The sequence below is a fragment of the Neolamprologus brichardi genome, chromosome 15, assembly GCF_056152115.1.
Source record: "Neolamprologus brichardi isolate AB-2024 chromosome 15, ASM5615211v1, whole genome shotgun sequence".
Taxonomy (NCBI): Eukaryota; Metazoa; Chordata; class Actinopteri; order Cichliformes; family Cichlidae; genus Neolamprologus; species Neolamprologus brichardi.
Window position 1 is genome coordinate 15,919,094 of NC_142118.1, and position 22,433 is coordinate 15,941,526.

The 22,433-nt window shown below is 39.5% G+C and overlaps 1 protein-coding gene across 1 annotated transcript in view; it reads right to left on the reverse strand.

The window, feature by feature from the left end:
* Positions 1 to 22,433, reverse strand: part of rgs6 (regulator of G protein signaling 6) — a 101,563-nt gene that overhangs the window by 13,598 nt on the left and 65,532 nt on the right. The window contains exons 3-12 of the mRNA XM_087851961.1: positions 11,617 to 11,713; positions 9,276 to 9,326; positions 8,389 to 8,495; positions 4,055 to 4,106; positions 2,733 to 2,797; positions 2,408 to 2,484; positions 1,403 to 1,484; positions 1,212 to 1,286; positions 873 to 974; positions 405 to 466 (exon numbers count right to left, since the gene is read on the reverse strand). Of these exons, the coding sequence (XP_087708087.1) occupies positions 405 to 466; positions 873 to 974; positions 1,212 to 1,286; positions 1,403 to 1,484; positions 2,408 to 2,484; positions 2,733 to 2,797; positions 4,055 to 4,106; positions 8,389 to 8,495; positions 9,276 to 9,326; positions 11,617 to 11,713 (770 nt within the window). The remainder of the gene's footprint in view (positions 1 to 404; positions 467 to 872; positions 975 to 1,211; positions 1,287 to 1,402; positions 1,485 to 2,407; positions 2,485 to 2,732; positions 2,798 to 4,054; positions 4,107 to 8,388; positions 8,496 to 9,275; positions 9,327 to 11,616; positions 11,714 to 22,433) is intronic.

The following is a 22,433-nucleotide window of genomic DNA, read 5'->3' on the forward strand; positions in this document are numbered from 1 at the left end:
CTTTAGACCTGTATATCTAATAGTCACACTGAGCATGAAAATCCAGGGACAAAATACAGCCTTACTGAACCACTTCATACCCAAACAGCAAAAGCAGCACTCTGGACTCAAAGCTTTGTCACACTTACTGGTAGGCTTCACTTCTGAATGTCAAACTGAAACCTCCACAGGTTCAAATAAGGTGTCAAGAAACCTATTATCCCCTGTCTGCCACTCCTCTAGGAGAGTTACAGTAAAGGGTAGGCCAGTAGCACAGAGCTTTGTCTGATTATGGATGGTCAGAGAGTACAGGAGATGGGAACGGAGCACCTTAGTGACAAAGAGTGCCTCACAAGATTGACAAGATAGAGATTGGACATGATGCTGTGCTGCATTTTAAATGTGTATGTGTAAGTTTCCTGTACCTTTCAGCAACTTTGGACATCTTCATGCAGTGACGATCTAGCTGGGTATTCAGGAATACGATCTGAAAAAGACAATGAGCAATAAACTATACCAAAAAATCTTTTCATATAAAGGTTTTTGAATCTGATTGCATGATCTCAACTAGAGCTAGCAAATACCTGTAACAGAAATAAATGAAAAGGAGCTTGTTGAGTCAGCTGGCAGTGTCTATGTCAATCGGCAATACTGTTAGTGCTACCATTTCTCATAATTACTGTTTGTGCGAGAAAACAATCCAGCAGATTTGAAAAAATTTGACAAGGTGGGCACCGTACAAAATGCGTTACAATGTCTGCCAATCTTCTCTGTAATTGGCCTGCGGCTGTGAAATCCAGTGCTTGTGGCGTTAAAAGCAGAAAGAGCACAAAACACTGACATCTTCTCTAATGATGGCTTATAATTTTGTCAACGTTTGAACGGATTTTTACCTCCTTTTCTACATCCTCCTTGGTGCCTTTCCTGCAGTGGTGTAAAGGAGTGTGTATGGGACTCTGAGACTGTGTTCCCTCCTCTATCACACCATACACCGACTGGGCCATTCAACCATGATGAAAGAGGAGAAGTGGGTAAGTATTAGAAGGTACGCTCATTTTCTTGCAGTGTGGGAAATTATATGTTATGTTGTTTAAAAAACGATGCAAGGGACATGAATTTTAACACAACTTACAAAAAATTTACAAAAAATGAATAAACTTGTTGCATGGGGTATATTTTAAAAAATCACTTTAGAAAGATTCCTGTCACAAAGTTGACAGCTAAGGTTATACCTTCTTAACTCTGTGAGGATTCTTCATGCGTCTACATTTCCTGATGTCCATCTCTGTGGTGTTAACACATCCAGGCTGCAGAAAAAACACCCCAAGGAAAACAATGTCATTGCATCAGCACTATTTGAGAATGCGGATTAGGTGGGTGGCTATAATCTCACATAGACAGGAAGTGTGTATGTGAGACTTACCACAGGTCTGTGGACATCCCAGAAAGCTCTCTCTTGGCTGTCCAGGATCTTCCTTTCAATTTTATCCTTTTTCCTGTCAATCCTGCAGAATAGAGCAGTGTTTTTTAACAATAATGAGGCTCAGAACAGACTCAGTCTACAGTGTACTCTGTAGCTTCATACACACAGTCTGCATCCACATACTGTGTAACTCCGTGCTTTTCCAGGTACTTGAATACTTCCAGTTTTTTGATACCTACATTTCATTTTTTCAAAAGGAAATTAATTTAAAAATTAAGAATATTCATCGTAAGTTAAAAAAGCATTTAAAATTGTCTAACGGGCATCAAGAATAATAAGTTGTTGATCTTCATAATGTTTTAATAAGTTATGACTTTAACTTTTAACTTAATAATTTTAAGGAATTGCTACTTTGCATACTAGTATCTAAAGTCTTTGACCCCTGGCACAGTGCATTATGTTTGTTTATGTGCTAGACTTCCACATTGTTACTTATTTAGAAGAAGAAGAAGAATTAGAAAACATTTTAATACTAGTTTCGTGAATCATGATCAGATTAGAAATGCTGGTCATATATACCTGGAACCAAAATATGGAAGCAAATGTAATAATAGCAGTTCTCTTTATTTCACAAAGATCTTGGCAACATTTTGGAAATTACAGCTTTCCCTTTAACATCCCTCAGACTGATGTAACTGTGGATTCATAATCAAAAGAAGGCTGGCAAAGGATGGTGGAAAACAGAGCAGTGTGTACAGTCTCCACTCTTCTTCCATTTTCCATGTGTTCCAAGTAAGTATTGCCTATGTTTGTTGGTTTAAAGAGCATCTGATGTGAAACACACCTGTAGACACATCAATCCTAATCTCACAGTGGTAATCTTACACAAAACCACACGTACAAATGCTCACTTCTTGTGATTGCTTGTCTTTTACCTTGAGTGTGAATGACATCAGTGCATGCACAGCAGTTTCATGTGTTGCCTTGGTAACAGATCACACTTACTTGACCTGGGCCTCAGCCTGCATGTAGATAAACTCCCACTTCCTGGCAAAAGCTCTCTGCAGCCTGGCCAGGTTCTCCTGTTAGAAATGAGATAGAAACATTATCAAAAGTCAACAAGGAAAAACAATAGTTGGAAAAAAAAAATACTGTTAAATACATTTGACAGTTTTAAAGTTTGAGTCTGCTCCAAGAAGTAATTTAGATTTCATGCCATCACAGACACACGCCTGTCTGACCTTTAAGAGGCTGTATTTTTTTGGTCCCAGAGCTTGACGCACAGATCAATACTTGGACTAATAGCTTAGAGCAACAGTTCAACACTCACAGCCTCATAATCTGCCAGCTCCAGCCTCGTCTTGTTCTGCATGGTCCGCTTGCACAGGTAAATAGCTGAAGGAGAAAGAGAGAGAAAGAATTAATCACAGAGACATCCCTGTTCCTGTGCTCATCTCTCACTCTCTGTGCAACCCACCTCACCTCACCACCCATTTTACATGGACTACAATCCCTCTCAAGCTGCCTGCCCACCATTGGGATTATGAGGCAGTTTTAAGAGTCCCTGAACTCCCAAACCAAAAACCCCAGTCGTGGCTGTGTCTGAAAGGATGAAGGGCAGGAAATGGAACAGTGATTGACTAATCATGTCAGCTGTTCGCCTCCTCAACTAAAAGTACAGTGCTTACTGGGCTTCAGTGCTTTGCTCAGTGGGAGTTTGTTGAGCTTTACTTATAAATTGCAGGCTTATGTCTTCTCATCTGTTTACAGTTGCTTCATCTTTCTTCAGATCAGAAAAATCAGAAAAACATCTACATAGTCAAGACTTGAAATGAAACATTGTATTGAAAAGAATAGCATGGTTATATCACCTCAATAAAATAAATAAATAAAGGTTAAAACTCTGTGTCTTGGTGAGACATTATGACATGAAAATATGTAGTTTTCATCAATTAATAAGAATATTATGACACATTGAAGTTAATGCATAAAGTTGATTCTCAGCGTTTTCTGTGGAAGAAACGATTTGTCACTCATCCATGTGACTTGGTCAGGCTCAGCTGACTGCAGGTATCCCCAATTAGTTACTTATTAATACTTCCCTACAGTGGAATAGTTAATTGGTGTCTGCTTGTCATAATCACTTTTTAAGGTACACAGTCTAGCTTTTGCTGCATAAAGCTTGTTCAGAGTTGAGCTGACAGACAAGAATTGAAAAGTTAGATAAATTATCCAGTTATAATCTTTCTGCTGCTAATAAAAAGGCAGTCAGAAAACATGCTTTTCCAACGGTTTTGCCACAAGATCAGATGTAGATTGATAAGATCCATATCTTATCCCTCAGCTATTATTGATGGTTATTCATACCCTGCTGATGTTGGAGGTGTAGTTTGCACTTTACATAATACCTCAGATGCAGCTGTTGTAAATTAGATTAGAGACTGGGACCACAGAAAGCATTAGTTCCACCTTAAATTCAGTATAACATTATAGCAGGTTTCGTTCCATGCAGTGATGCTATATTACTGTTTCCAGCCCATGTATTCTATTTCTAATCCATTTAATTAATCTTATGACTAAAGCATTGATCTTTAAAACTTAATGGACAATCAAAAACCACCAAATGTCAAGATATTCCTTGAAGTTTCTCACCATAGTCTGTGTTCTCAGGCTCCCAGCAGTTGGACGGCCAGAAATATGGCGCCTGAGGGCAAAACAAAGTAGAAATGTGAAAATCAAAAGTCAAGTCAAGTCAAGTCATCTTTATTTATATAGCACATTTAAAAGACATCAAGTGTCGGCCAAAGTGCTGAACAGAGGGATAATATAATAAAGAATTAAAATAGAAAGAAAACATTTTTAAAAAAAAAAAAAAAGAATTGTAAGACATGTAATATCAAAGAGATCCGAAAGCCTTGGAAAATAAGTAGGTCTTGAGATTCGATTTAAAGACTTCCAAGGATGAAGAGAATTTTATGAAGGGGGGGGAGACTATTCCAGAGTCTCGGGGCGGCAATGGAGAAAGCCCTGTCACCTCTAGATTTGAGCTGGGAGCGTGGAACTGATAAAACCATCTGACTGGAGGAGCGCAGAGATCGAGTGGGTAAGTGCAGGCTAAGAAGATCTGAAATGTAACCTGGAGCCAAACCATGGAGGGCTTTAAAAACAAATAATAAAACCTTAAAATCAATTCTATGTTTAACAAAAGTGATGCTGAATTGCTGCTGATTGTTCCCTGAACCTCCCAGGTCACGATTTATGAGTCAAAACTATTTGAGTGACGATGATGACCTTTACAAGATAGCTGTTTGCCTCTGAGACACAGTGGAGCACATGATTGTCTTGCTTCACCAATCAAAATATTTTTTATTTTTAGGGCAGGAGAGATTCAGAACAGCCAACTTCTAAAACTTTTCACACCTCTGCAACACCCCAGGGGGCTATTACTCATGGAAAAGTATTGCAGAAAAACAATACAAGAATGACAGCTGGGAAGTAAACAGTCAGAAAACAGAACAATAAGCCGACAGGCAAAGAACAGACAGGACAGGTTCTGTATTTGACAAAAAACTACGTAAAACTGTTAAACGAGTCCAAACCATCTGTAGTATTTTCATTGAGAAGAGATATTACATAATTGTGATTTTTCTGCCCTGTGTTTCTCTTTATCTTGCACTTGATTTGCCTCCAAAAGGAAATGCTAATGAGTGGTGATTATCTTTATGAAGCTCTTTCGGCTACAGCAAATAGACCTCCTCCTCCTCCCCTCTTTTATTCCACTTCACTTTGAAGGAGGAGAACCAAGGTCAAATAACCTAATGTGCACTGTTGGTTTAATTAAACTGCTCTTCTGGCTTCACTGGAGATTCAATCCTGTAACTGCAGTATGTATAGGAAGAAGATGCTACATAGAAATTATTCTAATCGCACCACATGCTGCTTTTGCATTCACAAATGAGGAATTTGAAAACATGGTTTCCTTTCTTTAATTAGAGAATTCAGTCTGGCATAATTAATATGCAAGCTTAATGCCACTGCCTTATCTGTGAACAGTGAAGGAGGCACAAAATGTCAGCCTTACTTTTTTTTTTTTGTTCTTTGATATGAATCTCTAATTGTAGTGTGGGCTGCTACACTACATGTCCCTGTAAAGATTCTGGTAGCTGCCTATTTGGCCCGGACCCAGACCTGCTTCCTCTGAGCTCTTGATGAATATTTTAACAGCTCACCATCCATTTTTAATAGGGTCACAGGATCCCAACATAGTACTGAAGAAACTGTAGTGGACAGGGCCCCAGTGCTTCTATAACGAAGCAGGTAATCGTCAGTGGCTGATTGGGATATTGTAGGCGACCCCACAGCTAGATTAAACTTGCTGGAGGTTTTTTATTATCTCTTACAATTACACAGAATGAAGAAGGCATTAGTGTGAGAGTCATGTCTGGCACAAAAGGGAACATAAAAGGAAACATTAAAGAAAAACTATTTTCATCTATTGACAATAAAGAGCCAGTACTCGAAACTTACTATATCTATATTTCAAAAGCTATCTCAATGTGCTGAGTCAACCACAATTTTTCCACAATGTTAAGAATAGCTATCGAAAGTAACATCCATCCGTATGGAAGAAATATAGTATCATCAGAATTTAACTATTTTTAGACATTGAATTTATAACACTGAATTTTTATCCTCCTCCGTTGCTCACGTATAAAGTACACAGATGGGGTCTTTGCTCAACTCGTCTGAGGCGTGTCTTACTAAGCGCTACATGCTAGCATCCTGCTAACCGAGCTACCCTTTACATGCTGTGCTTTAGAAAAAAAAAAAAATACTCTGCAGATATTGATAGATAGACGAACACTGCAAATATAATGTTGGAAATGAGAACGCCTTTGGTGAAGGGGTAAAATACACCATGAATAAAGCCATAGAGTGAATGGCTGCCATGGTTGCAGAACGGCCTGATTTAATGTCAAGAATGGGGAAGAGTGAGGTGAAGTGAACCAAAGCCACAAAACACGGTCAGACAAGGCGGGAAAAGGGCAGTGATCTATCCGTCAGTATGAAGTTGGTGTGTGCTTTGGTGAACAAAAACTCGAGACCGGTAGCAGGAAGATGGGAGACTCGTGTTTCACTGGAATAGTGGTGAATTAAAACATCCTTTGTTGGGGAAATTTAGGTGTAAATGCATCCATACAGGCGAGACAGAGGCAGACCAGACAGTGAAGAAAACAAGGCAAACATTAGAAATATTAAAACGGAAATATAGGATTAATATAACATACAATCAGGGAAAATGTAAGGAAGTGTGTGGCTAACGGTGTCATGTGATCAAACAGCGTAGTTTAATTGGCTGAGAGCCGCTCGACTCGATCTAGTGCTGATTGCTCTGGCTTGGGTCATTCAAGTTCATCACTTTTGCAGTTGAATTTTTGCAGGTGAATATTTTTGCAGGGAAATTTGGAGGATAAAAATTCAGTTTTATAAATTCAATGTCTAAAAATAGTTGAATTCTGATGATACTATATTTCTTCCATACATCCATCCATTTTCTTCCGCTTATCTAGGACTGGTTCGTGGGGGCAGTAGCCCAAGCAGAGAAGCCCAGACCTCCCTCTCCCCAGCCACCTCCTCCAGCTTGTCCGGGGGAACACCAAGGCGTTCCCAGGCCAGGCAAGAGATATAATCTCTCCAATGTGTCCTGGGTTTGCCCCAGGTCCTCCTCCGCGAGTCGCTACCTTATTGTGGTGTACGGGTTTGCGTGACCCAGGGATCCCAGGGGCTATGTAGGGCTGTGCGATATGACCAAAATCTTTTATCCCGATATAAAACATCTATTGTCCGATAACGATACAGTTATCTGACGATAGATGTTTCACAAAAATTTAACATTTTCTGTAAATTCTGTGAATCTTGTAGCTGAAGTGTTTCCAGCTGGGCGTCGTGTATCTGGAGTCGAGTGTTTTACCGATGCATGAAACTACACATTTTTAGACATAGCTTGTAACAGCCGCCGTTTTCTTTGCGGCATGCTGTGGGGAAAAGCCTGTTCTAACGTTTGAGTCTAAGGTTTATTTTTTAGCACCTGACGGCTCTTTTTTGCTTTCTTTTTTGCCAGCTTGATAGAAACTCTGTCATGCTAGCTAGGACCCAGTACGAAAAAGTCAGCATAACTAAAATAAACTCCACCTAAACTTGGTTTATATCTGACCCAGATAGACTGCAGGTCATAACTTCTTACCTGAAGTTCAGTTCACCCGACACTCGGACCGGCGGCCGCCTCGGGCCGAATACAGCCTCGCCCTTTCCCTTATCCACCTGCTGGCCTCCACCATTTGCTAATCTGTCGGAAGCTCCGCGACAGCCACCACACGAAGTAACAAATAACGACCCCATCTAAACCCCAGTAACGATTAACGCGTTCCTGATTTTGGCATAATAACTAGTTATCGTGCTCGTTATCACAATAATAACGTAGTTACTGTAATGCGTTACTTTATAACGCGTTAGTCCCTACACTGCTCAAGAGTAACAGTCACAGGGACAGAGCCCTGTTTTAGGACTGTTTTATGACAGACTATTGTTGTTACCAAGTAGCTTTCCCTTAACTGCTTTTCTATTCCAAGAGTATTAGGTATCTGTAAAATTTCTAAGCTATTTCTTCAAACTGTAATCTGGTTTTAATCACATCACACATCACATTCAGAGTTTCAGGTAATCATTAGCTATCCAGTTTCATATAGTGGTTCAATCCCTTACTTACTCACTTGAATTTTTCACCCGTCTATACAGAAAATAATTTTACGATATTTATCAAATCAAGACACTAACCTAGAATTAACCGTGAAGTATCTAATTGCTGATTGTTACAGTTCTCATTAAGCTTCACATCAGGTATAAATCTTGAGTTTGCTAATAATTAAATGTGGCCATATCTCCTATAGCCTTCTCTGTGTTTTTAACCACTTGGTGTGTCCGCTCACCTGGAAGCGGTAGAAAGTTCCATCGTCTTTCAGGGTGAGGACATGGTCTGAGATTGGGAAAAAGTACCCCTGAGCTGCAATTAAACTCCCAATGTGCATCGCCTCAGCTGTAAAAGGAGCAGAATAAAGAGATAAATAGATTACAGTAGATTCCTCAGCATTTACATTGCAGTATGGATAGAATTAAGTTGGTTGAAACAACATCTAGACAATGAGATCAAATATGACAGTCATGGAACTGATATTTTGTAACATTACATTAATACAAAACTATGAATCACCTGCCAAATATACCATCCCTGGAATATTTTTTGAAGTGGAGCATTTTAAGAAATGCAAATATATCAACACAGCTTGTTGAACCTTCTTTGTTTTGTTTGTTTGTTTGTTTGTTTAAAGTGGCTTTCTGCTAGGACTATGGGAATCAGAGGTGGTTGGGATGTACATGGATGACTCAGTGACTGATTCACTGTCCAGGCCGTGGGCTATTGTACCAACAATAAACACTGCTCTCCCACCACCAGGCTTTAGGTCAGGCCAACGAAACAACAAATATAATACAAACTCTGTTTGTTAAAAAAACAACCTAGTTGCCTCTTTTCCTGTTTGGTATGTTTTCTCTATAGTATTAACTTGTAAATGATTTCTACAGATAATTGCCAAGTTTTTGTAGTTAGGTCTTCTGAACAACAATGCACCTGCTCACTATAAACATCTCTTCATTGTAAGCATTTATTGCAGGCAATTGTTCAAAAACCTATCATAAAGATAGACACACCCCTGTATTTCTTATTATATAGTGTGCATGCTTTTTATAAATAAATCCTGCTGTTCTGCTATCAGGGGAGGTTGTGGCATTTAGAATTCATTCAGCAGAGTACACATACCTGGATCATCAATGGACAGATTCTTCATCAGCCACTGTACAATATCTGCACCTGTATCAGTTCAGATGAGGATAGATAAATGGCTGCAATAAATGGTGTGTTTACAATAATGTACTGAAAGATATAGATTTGGGATTAAACATACAGCAGCCTGGGGGCGGATAGAAGGACACAAAAAACAAAACAAGGGTCAGTTTAGTAGTTACCCCTTGCTAGTAACTGGTTGGAGTAGCTTTCACCTTCAGAACCGCCTTGATTTTTAGTGCCATAGATGTAACAAGGTGTGGGAAACATTCCTCAGAGATCGTGGTCCAATAAAGACATGATAACATTTTGCAATTGCTGCAGATTTGTCAGCTACACATCCAGATCTTTTAGATAGAGAATTGGCAATGTAGGCAATTTAAGTAAAATGTAATGTTAACCATGACCAAGAAACCAGTTTGAGAGATTTGAGCTTTGTACTATGGTATATTATCCAACTGAAAGAACATGGGTACTGTGTGGAAATACAGGGATGGATGTTGACAGCAACAATACAATGCTCGCTTAGTAGTAATGGAAAAATAAAAAATATCAGATCAGGCAACATTTCTTTCATCTTCTGTTGTCAAACCCTGCATCAATTGTAGCCTCAATTTCCTGTTTTTAGCTGGCAGTAGTGCCATCCAGTATTTGAGTGGGGAAATCCCAGTAAATCAGTTTCCAAAATACTCAGAGCAGCCCATCTGACACTAACCACCATGTTCAAGGCCACTTAAATAATCTTTCTTCCCTATTTGGATGCTCCGTTTGAACCTCCAACCTACATGCCTAAATGCACTGAACAGGTGTAACTAACAAAGTGGCCAATGAGTGTAAATATACAAAAGTGCCCCAATTTACACTTCCAAAACAAAACCTAAAGGTAATAGAATGATGATAATAAAATGCATAAGACATAATGCATAATCAAAGGCTTTCTGCATGCTAAAAACTAGGTTAGCTTATCAGTATTTTTCCCTCTAACAGAAAACGAAATCTCAAATGTTTCAACTATTTCACCCAAAACAGTGGTATTCGTTTGAATATAAATATAAAAGATTTTAAATGTGATCCCATACCTCAAAAGATCAACATTTAGAGACTATAAAACTCTATTAGAGTGGAATTAGAATATCTTCTACTTTCCTTAGTGAGGTGATGTTTAATTTCTTCATCAGTTATTAGTTTCTTAGCCTTCAGCACTCAGCTGCAAACATTTGAGAGATACTGTTCTGCATATCCATCAGCCGCTGGGGTAATTATGTTTATTGATACGCTCTGCTTATTGCATATTGTGTATGCATCTTCCATTAATGCAAAGACTGGGGTAGTGGTGGTGGTGGTGGGGGTGGGGGGTGTTAATAGTCTATGTTTTTGTTTTCATCATTTGTTTCATTCGTTTGCTGCGAAAGCCTCCCACTGCAGGACCAGCCTGTTGGAATGATTTATGCTGTCAGTGAAAGTGATTACAGCCAGCTGGCAAGGGGGCTAACATTCATCCCTACCCATCAGGTTCAACTAACAAATAATGTTTTCTTTTGTTGTTTTTACTTCATTTAAATTCAAAGTTTATTCTGAAGTTCTACAGGAGAAGTCAGGGGTTGACTGCTTCACTTAAGGGCACCTTGATAGTAGTACAGCATTAGTCATTCTGTTTATGCACTTACACACTTTTTCAAACGTTTAATCATATGCTGTCTTCCCACTTTTACCTCCAGCTATTCAGCTTTTCTGTGCCTCAACAGACTGAAATGCAGCCACCAAGCAGATGATTATTTGAATACAAATGTGTGACCAAGCTGGAGAGCTAGGATGTACTGTATAGTGTTTCACAAAATACCTTGCAAGATGGATTTTTTGGATGCCTACCCTTGTGTTGTGAAATAAACTAATGCTCTGTCTAGATGACAGGTAGGAAATTGATATCCTGCTCATACCTATCTGTATAGTGTATCATAAGTCTGCAATTAACAGACAGTTCACCTTTTTATAAAGTCTACCCAGATCATTGATATTTCTATATTTCCTTTTTTCAGGAATAATTCTTCACATACAACCTTAAAAAGAAGCTGAATAAGTATAGATCTCAAAATATCAAATTAAAGTACGTTGATTAAATTATCCTGGAATGGCTGATTGAACTGTCATTTTTCAGCCTCACTAAAACAAGAGGCCCAACAGACATCAGCATTTTCCATCGTCTCATTTTGTTCTCTGGGCACTTAATGTCCATCAGTGATGCACTTCTATAGTTAATGTTTGTACAGTGCAGGTTAGGTCACTTTTTTCTTGACATCTGTCTCTTTTGATTTCTTACCCGTAACGACACTGGGGATTTTCGTCATGAAACTTTTGACAGTTCTGATGGGTACACCGTCCGTCTCGTCCTGGATGCGAGTGATAATGTCTTCAATCTGTAGAATAAGGCAGAAGACAGAATTTAAAGGTTTGAACAAACGGAAACTTTTATCCATTTGAGACAAGTATTAGTTAAATGTACTTTATTTAGATTTTTCTGCAGATATTTAAACAGTTAATCTTTAAGTTGAAGTGCTGCATTACTTCAAACCAAGACAATGGCAAGCGCTATGATTCATATTTAACACAAAGAAAATGCAGGATCAGCTCACTTCTCTTCAATTTATCAAGACAAGACTATCGTTAGCTGCAAAGATGCTGCTACAATTTCTACTGTAGAATAAAATATGGCTTGCAAGAAAGAAAAATGATACCATTCATTATATGGTCTAACAAACCAGTTAATTACATTGACTTTAAAATTCAACTGTTTATAAATGCTTCATGGAAATTGATACCAGTGGAAAAAACACAGGTAGTTCATGAAAAACAAAAGCTCTTCTCCTTTTTCACTTTTTATAGGTTTAACTATACACTTCACCTCTCGCTGTAATGTTGTGTCAACCACAAGACTGAGTCACATGATAACTGAGTCTAATCTAAGCAGGAGTTGAGGTTCAGCAGGACAGCACATATCTGTGGCCCTTAATTACAATTGCACAGATGTTAAACGAAACACGTCACCCACTTTGCACTTAAGTAATCAGATTAGTATTTGATTATCTGGTTTTGATTGCAAGGTTGACACCCCCTCTCTCTTCACAGATGCTTTTTTTGTTTGCGTCAGGGAGTGGGAAGTGAGAAGCTGGTCGCTTTGGAGACAGCTATCGCACACTAACGCACAACCCGGCGGCTATATATAAACCTTGAATGGAACCCAGAGCAACGGCAGAGAGGCAGAGATAACCACATATGCTTTTTACATTTAGACAATTAAAGTGATCACAGAAAAGAAGTGCATTTCACCAGTTTTGTGAAAAACACATTGTACTTCCTACCTGTAGTGCCCATAGTTTATTTTACTGCAAATATGTCCTCAGTTTGTGCAATTTTGCGACCCTTATGAGTATATTTATAATGTGCAGCTGTCAGTGGAGTATAGTTCTAGGAGCCACCCACGCTGGGTTAAAGCTGATGACTTCCACAACAGACTCAATGTACAGTCTGTTTAAGACTGAACATACTATTCATCCACACAGCTTTTCAATATTTCTTTTTTTTTTAAAACATTGCACAATATCCAAAATAATTTAACAACATTGCTTTGCTGGTGTGCTTTTTTTACTTGTATGAATAGCAGAATCCCGTGGATGCATAAAATCACCTCTTCAATGGCCCCCGTCTTTAGAAGCATTAAAATTTTGCTAAAAACAAGCAAGCATACAAACGCAGGGTGAGAGAGGTTAAAGCTGGCTTTAAATCTGCAAGAGAAGAGAAATTCATCCCTTTCATAAGAACAAAAGGAGCAAAAGCAACATATTGGCTTTGCTCTGTGTCTCTTTGAATAACTCAGCTGGGTAAAAGTGCTGTTTTCGCCACACAATTTTCCACTGCATGACTACCAGCAGTTTTTAAAAATATCACAGCTGGTTTTGGTTTGTTTTTATTGACAATGTGATTGCTATACAAATAAAATGCTGTACTCTTCTAGAGTCCACCACCTATTAACTGGATAAACACAGGCAGATAGAAAATTGGTGACTGAGGACTAAAAACAAGCTATAGTTTATGCTATATGAAAGGCATTTAAGCTGCTTACACCTGAAAGTAATTAGGCAAATTTACCACTATCTCCTATCATAAACCTCCTGTCCTGTTGCAAGTACACAGGTGGCGTGAAAACGCAGTATTTGTGTCGTCACTTTCCAGCACAGATGCTTCCAACCAGTCTGGAAATTCAAACTGACAAGCTTCCTGCTTTTACGCCTCTGGCCATCAGACTGCTGTCACCCTGTTCCTCTCTATAGATCCTGGCTGTCTGCCAAAAGCAAAGACATAGAGAGCTCCGGGCTACACTTCAAAATCAATACAACTAATATGATTGTAATAAGATGTTGATAGTGTGGAGGTAGCTGCTCAAATGACTTTAATGGCTTCCACTATCATGAACAATCTACTCCTGCTCCATTAATGAAAATAGGCATTCACAACACGTTTACTTCATGCTACAACAGCTGTCACCCACTGAATCTAAAATTGCCCAACACTACTTTGTATATCTGTGACAATGAAACACGAAAATGGTATTTTTGAAACAAAAAGGAGGAACATTAAAAAACAAATTTCTGTGTATTTTATAATATTTATCGTTACTCATGACCAAGTTGAGTCGCTGTTGCTGTATGTGGTCTGACTTACTGCCTGTAGCGTTTGGTTTGCAGTTTTTGGTTATGGAGTTAGACTCCATTAGTGTGTGTGAAGCTGAGTGTGAAGTACGGGGGATGAGAATTAGCTCCCCCAAATCGGAGGCCATGACTCTGAGCTGGAAAATGGAAATGGCTGAGGAAAGGTTGCTGCCCAAAACATAGGAATTTAAGTACAGGTGTGGAAAAGAAAGTTTTGGAAGCAGCCAGATGCTGCAAATTAAAAACGCACTTGAATAACTGGTCATCAAAATCCCCCCAATATACTCTTGGTCCACTCCGCAGATTAAAAAACTGGAGATTTGATACAGATTCAAATACGATCCTTAGATCAATAAGACTTCCTCATCACACAAGTATGGACTCAAATATCTAATGGACTCAAGCAAACAATTACTTATTCTTATTCTCTATTTCTGTCCCTGTGAATCATTTGTTTTCAGCTGTCTCTTAGCTAAAAATATTATGACTACTGAAGAAGAAACTTTCTGCACTGAGAGGAACGTCCACAGGTTAGTCATAGCACTTTGCAATATGACATTAAGCCAGGTTTAATGTCGTGTTTTCTTGCAAACCCTGTACTGGAACCCTGATGCAATGCCATAGCGATCTTTTACCCCCTTAACTGAAGACTTCCTTTTAAAGCACAATCCTGGTGCCCTAACATAACATTTTAAGACTAGATTAGTTCAAGATGACTGTTCTGTTTAGATTACTGGTTGATTAGATTGTAGTTATAATTACTGTATGTATTGTGTCAGTGTAGATCCTCACAAGTCCATACAAACATATGTGCATGTGTATATAGTTTTGGGGTTGTGTGCTGTATAAATGCGTCTGCTTGTTTGTGTCTTGGCTTGTAGTGCAGCCCAGCGGGAACAGATTTCATCAGACTTATTGCAAGCCGGTCTATTTAACACGCCTGATTACGGTGTTATCACCACACACTTAGCATGGACCAGCTAGCGGGCTGGCAGGCATCTTAGCAGACAGGTTGGTTACAGGGAGAAAAGGGCTGTGCTACTGACTGTGGTTTAATGATCTCTTTGGGCAAAAAATGAGAAAGAAAAAAGAATGGCTATCCATTTGTACTTACCAGAAATGCCATCGTCATGGTCCCTCACTAAGCTATTAATTGTCTGATTGGGTATCGTACTTACTTGACTGTTACGCTAGATCAGGGGTGTCAAACTCAATTGCACAGGGGGCTAAAACTCAAGGCACACTTTAGGTCGCGGGCCAAACAAGATAAAGATTTATTGAACACACTAAAACAATGTTTTTTTAAACATAAATATGAATAAAAACAGACAGGAATATTATTCCAGATTAAATAAACTAAAAAAAAACAACTTTAACTTTAAATATTTTGCTCCTCAAAAAATATATATCCTTCAAAATTATGCAAGTTAGAAATATGAATATGCTGCCAAAAACCCCAGAAAAAATTAATGAAAGCATACACAAGGTTGGAGCCGCATGTAGACGGAGCTGGGCGTTGCTTCAGGAATGGAACTAATAAACTGTGTGGGCCATTCAGTGTCCCATTACACTGCAGCTCCATCTGAATCTGCACAGGTGCAGTTCAGCAAAGTCCGCTGACTTGGTTCAAGTGAGGCAGGTTGCACTGGTGCATTTGTGACAGCTTCACTTGAAATGCCTTCACCGCATCATACATCATGTCCATGAACTGAAAGATTTCCTTGCTGAGCTCAAAACCTCTATTGAGAACTGTTCCCCAACTCAGCCAACGGACCTCTGTATGATGAGGAATGTCGGCAAACTCTGAATCTATTTCCCACATAAAAGACAGAAATTGACAGTGTAGCTCAGATAAAATTTACGGTTTGCGTTACGGTGATCATTACATGCTCCATTTTTAGGACTTTACCACACAGCCTTTCCTGGTATATGATGCAGTGATATGCTGTTAACTCACAGTTACAGTTCTCCTTCTGCATCTTTACTCGCATCCTGCTGACTAGTCCGCTTTTTTCACCACAACACCGGCGCTCTATCTGTTGTAAGTCCAACAAGTTTGTCCCAGGGCAGTTTCATGTCGGTTACACTTTGACATACGTTTAAAAAATGTCTTTTCCTGTCGTTGTCCCGTGCATCGATTTAATGTTCAATATTTCCTCTCCACGGATTATGATGGTCAGCTGTGCAATGTCCATCATGTCTACTTTCATCCACAGCCGAGTACGCAAGAAAGCTTTTGCTTCTTTCACACAACTGTGTTCTTAAATTAGGGGACATCCCACAAATCGTATTTCTCTTCAGGCTCACATTTGCCAAAATCTTTTGTCTGGACACAAGACGTCGCACACCTTCATCATGCAGCTCTTCAGAGTGGTACCGGGCTGATTTGGCTGTCTCCTCTGCTACAATAAAATTTGCTTTCACAACAGCTTCACTTTGTGATTTTGCTCTGGTGAAAAACGTCTGCTGAAATGTCAGATTCTTCTTTAGCTCTTCTACTTTCTGTAGTTGCTGCTCTGCATTTCGGTTTTTCAGCTTATCCTGACGTTTTGTCTCGTAGTGCCGTCTTAAATTAAATTCCTTTATTACAGCCACATTAGCTCCACTAATAAGACACACAGGTTTGCCAGCAATGTCTGTAAACATATATTCAGTCACCCACTGGCGCTGAAAGGCTCTGCTTTCAGAATCAACTTTTCTCTCCACCATTGTGAGCGGCTAGCTTCAAACAGAAGTTTGACTTGATTGACGCGGGAATGTTCCCAGTTAGCCTAGCGTTCAGCAAGGAGGCTGCAGCGCTGCATTAAGGGATCTGTAGTTTGTATATTATTAGCGCCTCATATCGCCGGGCCGTGCATAACAATAATAGTACATCTATATAAAATGATCTCGGCCGGATATAAATGTACCCGCGGGCCTTGACTTTGACACATGTGTGCTAGATGGAAAAGCACTAGATGGAGAGAGGCAAAGATAAACATAAACATAATATATCTGTATAAAAAAGTACAAAACATATGTCTATACTTTAACAAATTAACTTATTTCAGCAGGTATTGTGAAGCATTAGTTGCATAACAGACATGCTACCTATCCATCCATCCAACACAAGGTAAAAGAAAGGTACTGCACACCTAGAATTTCTCCCTCAATGATACACCCATACAGAGTATTTCATTGGTTGTTGCATCATAAAACCAGTTATCAGTTGAGAACATTTATTTAACATCCAGCACTGTGACTAATGATTATTTACTCAAGAGTTTCTTTTTTTCCCCCAAATGCAAATGGGCTGAAGCATGAGTCAGGACGAGGGCACAATAATTCAAAGCTCAACAACCTGGCATGCACACCTAAACACGCAGAGGAGGCTAACACAAAGTACATTTTATTGTAAAATAGCCCCCTTTTGCATTCCTGTCCCTGAAACAGCTGCAATTAGCCTTTCATAGCAAAAAGCGAATTACGTGGGAGAGAAGACTGACAAGGCCATTACTATGGTTATAATGGAGCAGGGATACATCCTGCTGAGAGAGAAAATGTCAGCCACACCCTTGAAGAATGGGAATTTTTGTGCAGTGATACCTGGGCAACACATTTTGAGAGAAAAGAAAGAAAATTACCTCCTCTGAACCGTGCAGTTCCCAAGCCATCCCCACAGTAAAAGTTAACATGCTGCTAGATTGATAACAGCCTGGCTGAAAGCCAGCTGGACAACAAGCAGATAGATGACTTCAAGTCAACAATCTTGAGTTGAATATCCTAGCTGTTTGTTTGTTTGACTGCAGTTTTGCTCATTTAATGGTCTCACTCATCTTGATCTTTCCAGACAGATTATTTACAGTTCCTTTAGTACTGTAAGACTATTTTCATCCATTCTAGGGCTCAGAATTATTTTTGTAACTCATGTACTAACACCAATCAAACCTAAATGTACCTTGGGAGGATTGCATGCCATGAATTTATTAATTTGAATTTTCGGGGAGGCAAACATAGTATGAACAGGAGACCATTGGCTGATTTGGCTCCTTCCGGATCTACTTCAGTAGATTGCATATTACCTTCCTAAGACCGTTCACAATCAACTGATTGCAACACATTCCTCTGTGCTTTGAGTGGCACTTGCATACTGACAAGAAACTCAGAAAGAAAGTCAAGAGCCAAGCACAGGAAAAAAGGGATTAGAGATTCTGTGAAAGCGCTTACCGAGAGCCGCGCGAGCAGATACAATTTGTCAAAAAATGCAGCATAATAGACTATGAGCTTAAAATATTCAACACAGTGCAATGGACTCAAGAATCATGTTGGCAATGCAACAAAAAAGGCTCAATTTACATGTGTTCAAGACTGTCACCAGCAGCCTAGCAAGCATTTTCTTCAATTTCTGGTTTTTATGATAGTCATAGTAACTTAGTCTGCTTTTTGGCTTAATGTCATGCATATATGCTTCATATAGCATGTTTATGTCAGAGATTTGTCCCCAATTTGACACAAAACGCGTGAAGTAATTCATCATGCAAAAGTCAGAGTGTCACAGACCCGGCTCTGGAGGACTTGGTGGTCCGTGAGCAGTTTTGACTGATTGTAATTATTATTATTATCGTTATTATTTGGTGATGTTTGTGTTTTTCTGCACAATGCTGTGTTATTCTGTGTTCCACTCATATGTATAGGCAGGGTGTGGGTGTGTACCTGTGTGTCTGCGGGTGTGGCTGGAGGATGGAGCACAGCCACCTGCAGGCCCGATGGGTGTGGCCCTGCGGGAGGACTGGCCGCACCTGAAGTTCCTGCCACACCTGTTGGTGATCAGGGCTCATCGGGGGAGCTACTTAGGAGAGTGTTGGAGCTCCCGCTGGTGCGGGATCATTGCGTTGTCTTCCCAAGTTAGTGTATAGGAGTGTAGTTTGTGTATGCTCGCGGGGATCAGTGTTGATGGCTGTTTCTGTGGTTTTCCTGCCGGTGGAAGAGTGGACCAGAAAGGCAGCACACACGGGGTGTGCGGAAACACGACAGCGGGGAGCACGAGCACAGACGTCGGAGGGGAGCACACACACGGGAGTCAAGGGAGCAACGGGGATTTATCGTGTTTACAGCTTTCACTGTAAATAAAGTGCACTGTTTGCATTGCAGAAACCTGCGTTATGGGTCTTCATTCCCCATATCCCCACGGTCTGTCTGCCAGACTGTGACACAGAGCCAGCCAGTATAGTCTGTATATTAGAGAGTTTATCCACAAACTCAACATTTAATATCTCACTATAAAGAAATATTATGAAAAGCAGCTCTTTTTATAATTCATCCCTTGTAGCATGCCGTTATGGGTGGTTGACACATGTTACGTTCCTAACAGCAATTCAAAGTAATTACAAAATCTAGCGAGAACTGGTAATAATGCGACATGTGACAGAAACAAATAAAGCACTGAAATTGTGTAAAAATAGTACAGAGAGATCTGGTGAAGAAAGATTACCTTGGAAACAGCACAAACCAATCAAGATATAATTACATATCCTACATACATCGGATACATCGGCTCACACAGGTGGTAATTAAACATCTTACCTTCTCCATTAATGCTACTGGGCAAAGACAGAAATCTCTATAAGAAACTAAAACGCTACAGCATATTTCAAAATTCTCTCTCTAAAATGCAAATGGGTCATATTACCCGTAACACTCCAAATATTTTAACAAATTACGCATCTTTCCCCCCCCCCATTCTGAATTAGGCAGATATGAAGTTTGCTATTTACAGCTGTTCATGTCTGGTCTAGACTGATACTGACTGTAGTTTTAATTCCAGATTAGTCCAAAAAAGGTTCAGTGTTCAGTCTCATTTTAGTCAGAAAAATCACAACCTCTTGTTTAGAGCTTAAAACAACTAGGTGGCACATCAAGTGCTGTGCTGCTAGGCCAGAAGCTAACTACTAGGACATTTTATCCCTAAATCCAAGGCACTAATGTCTCTAATCCAACTAACAAGCTCTTTCTGCAGTCCTGGACTGGGAAATGCATGCCAAACCAGGCAACAATTCGTTTCTCAGCCAAAATCCTAACAAACAACTTGCAACCAGACCTGGATCTTTGGCAAGTAACACCTGTAAAGTGTCTTAGTCATTACACTGAAGGTCTTCTAGATGCTGACCATCAGCCATACAAATGGAGAAAGCTACTTGCGTTTCAGCTGAAGAACAAGTGCACAGTTGGAAACTAAAAGGTATATCCAGTGGAAATGGGGTGTAAGGGCTTTGTAGTCAGTTTAGCTGTAAGGCTTCAGAGGGGGCTCTAGTAAGGCAATCAAAGCAATCGCCATGGTGCCAAAATAGCCGGTCACTGTCTTGGGGTAAAAAGAAGAGGCAATGTCGGAGCCACCGCCTAAAAAATAACTACAAGACTCTAATCAACCTGCAGCGAGCCTGTGCTTAGGTACAAAGCCAAGCAATCGTTTCACTAGAACTACATTACAAAGTTGCTTTAACACTTCCATATACTGTAAGTATAGTAACTATATGGAGGCAATATACTTTATCTATACTTATACTCCGGGCACTCCAGGGTTGGAGATGAAGTAGTGTGTGAAGCTATGCTTTAGTGTGTGCTTGGATATGTGTAGGTGTAAGTATAAGTGTCATCCAAGGTAACAGTTCCTTCTGAGACCAGTTTTTCTTTTAGTAGAGCACCTTGCCTCCCCTGCAGTTTCCTGCATCCCACTGCTACCGCTCAGAGATCTCTGCACTGCTGCAGATATCACATGATTTTCCTGTAGAGAAGATTACAATCAGTCTTAATCTTAAAATTTAACTGCTGGGCTTAATTTTAAGATTTGACTGCTGAGGGGTCATTTTTATTGTGTCACTGTGAACTGTATTCTTTTTGTCAGTTTTTGTATTGATATAGTTGATGGTAGAACGGTGCTCTTTTTTCCCTTTGTGTCCCTTTGAATAATACCCAAGGCTCTAAGGTAAGTCCACTAAGAATAGAGGGCTGTCTGCCTTCCTCTCAAGAATTATATTTTTAGCAATGGGGTGATAACACTTTATGAAATGTTTTTATGAGATTATGAATATACAGTAAAAGAATATGAATCCCCCACTGTTACTTCTGGAGTGTAATATACAGTCTCACAGTCTTCTAGTGTTATATTACAATGTGAATACATTGGAATACACTGGAACAGCAACATCCAGCTAATGAATAATTTTACAATTCAAGCTAGACTTCTATTACTTTGTAAGGAATTTAAAAGTGCATTTTTAGGTATAATTATTTTTTAAAATCAATACCATATCTTATTAACTTTTACAGAGGGTCCAGATTCCCCAAAAGCCTGTTAAAGTTACATAAGCCAACTCTGTTAACTTGGATGATCTAGCTGGAATAACATAATATTTAACATTTGTAGTCTGCGTAACCAGAAAATGAAAGCTTATGATACGATGACACCAGCTGTATCTGTCAGTGTTATGAAGGTTTTATCTACTGAGTGAAATGCATAGTGGTGCATTTATTCTCTTGTTCAGGCCACACAAGACATTATCAAGGGCTGTCACTGTGCAGTGTGTGTACAAACAAACCAAAATTAATATTAATAGTAGGTTATGTAATACAAAATGCAATCAATAGGTTAGATTGAGACCAGTACAGTCCTAAATAAAAACATGGTATGCTTTAGTTTTGCTAACATGCTCAAGATGACTTGGTGAAGTTCAAACTGAACATTAGAATGGCGAAGATAATTTAAGTGGCATGTGTTGAGTATTTCAGAAACTGCTGATCCACTGGGATTTTCCTGTACAGATACCTCCAGGGTTTACAGAGGATGGTCTAAAAAAAAAAAAAAAAAAAAAGAAAATATCCAGTGAGCAGCAGTTCTCTGGTTGTGCCTTTTTGTTGCCAGATGTCAGAGGAGAATGGCCAGACTTCTTTGAGCTGAAAGGAGGGCAAGGGTGGCTCAAATAACCACTTGTTACAATAGATGGATCCTTGAATCAAATGGGCTATAGCAGCAGAAGACCACACCAGGTGCCACTGCTGTCAGTTGAGAACAGGAAACTGAGGCTATAGTTTGCGCAGGTTCTCCAAAACTAACAACAGACGATTGCGGAAACGTTTTCTATGGCGTTATTTTTGTGGCTATTCTGAGCACATGTAATGTGTGTCGCGATAAGGAATAACCAGGGACGGTAACTAAGATATTGACAACGCCACCTGGGGGAGGGCGTTACACCCCAGGAAAGATTTCGCTAGCCAATGTACGTGTTGCACTGGCTACCAAAGCCCACAGACTCGTCTCACCTCTGCCGTTAATAACAAAGAAAGTTTACAAATCAAAATTTATTAAGAACTACTACTAAAAACAGAATTATAAAATCAAAAAGGCACCTAAGGTAGCAGGGTTGAGACGGCAAAATAGTTAATTAAAACACTTTAT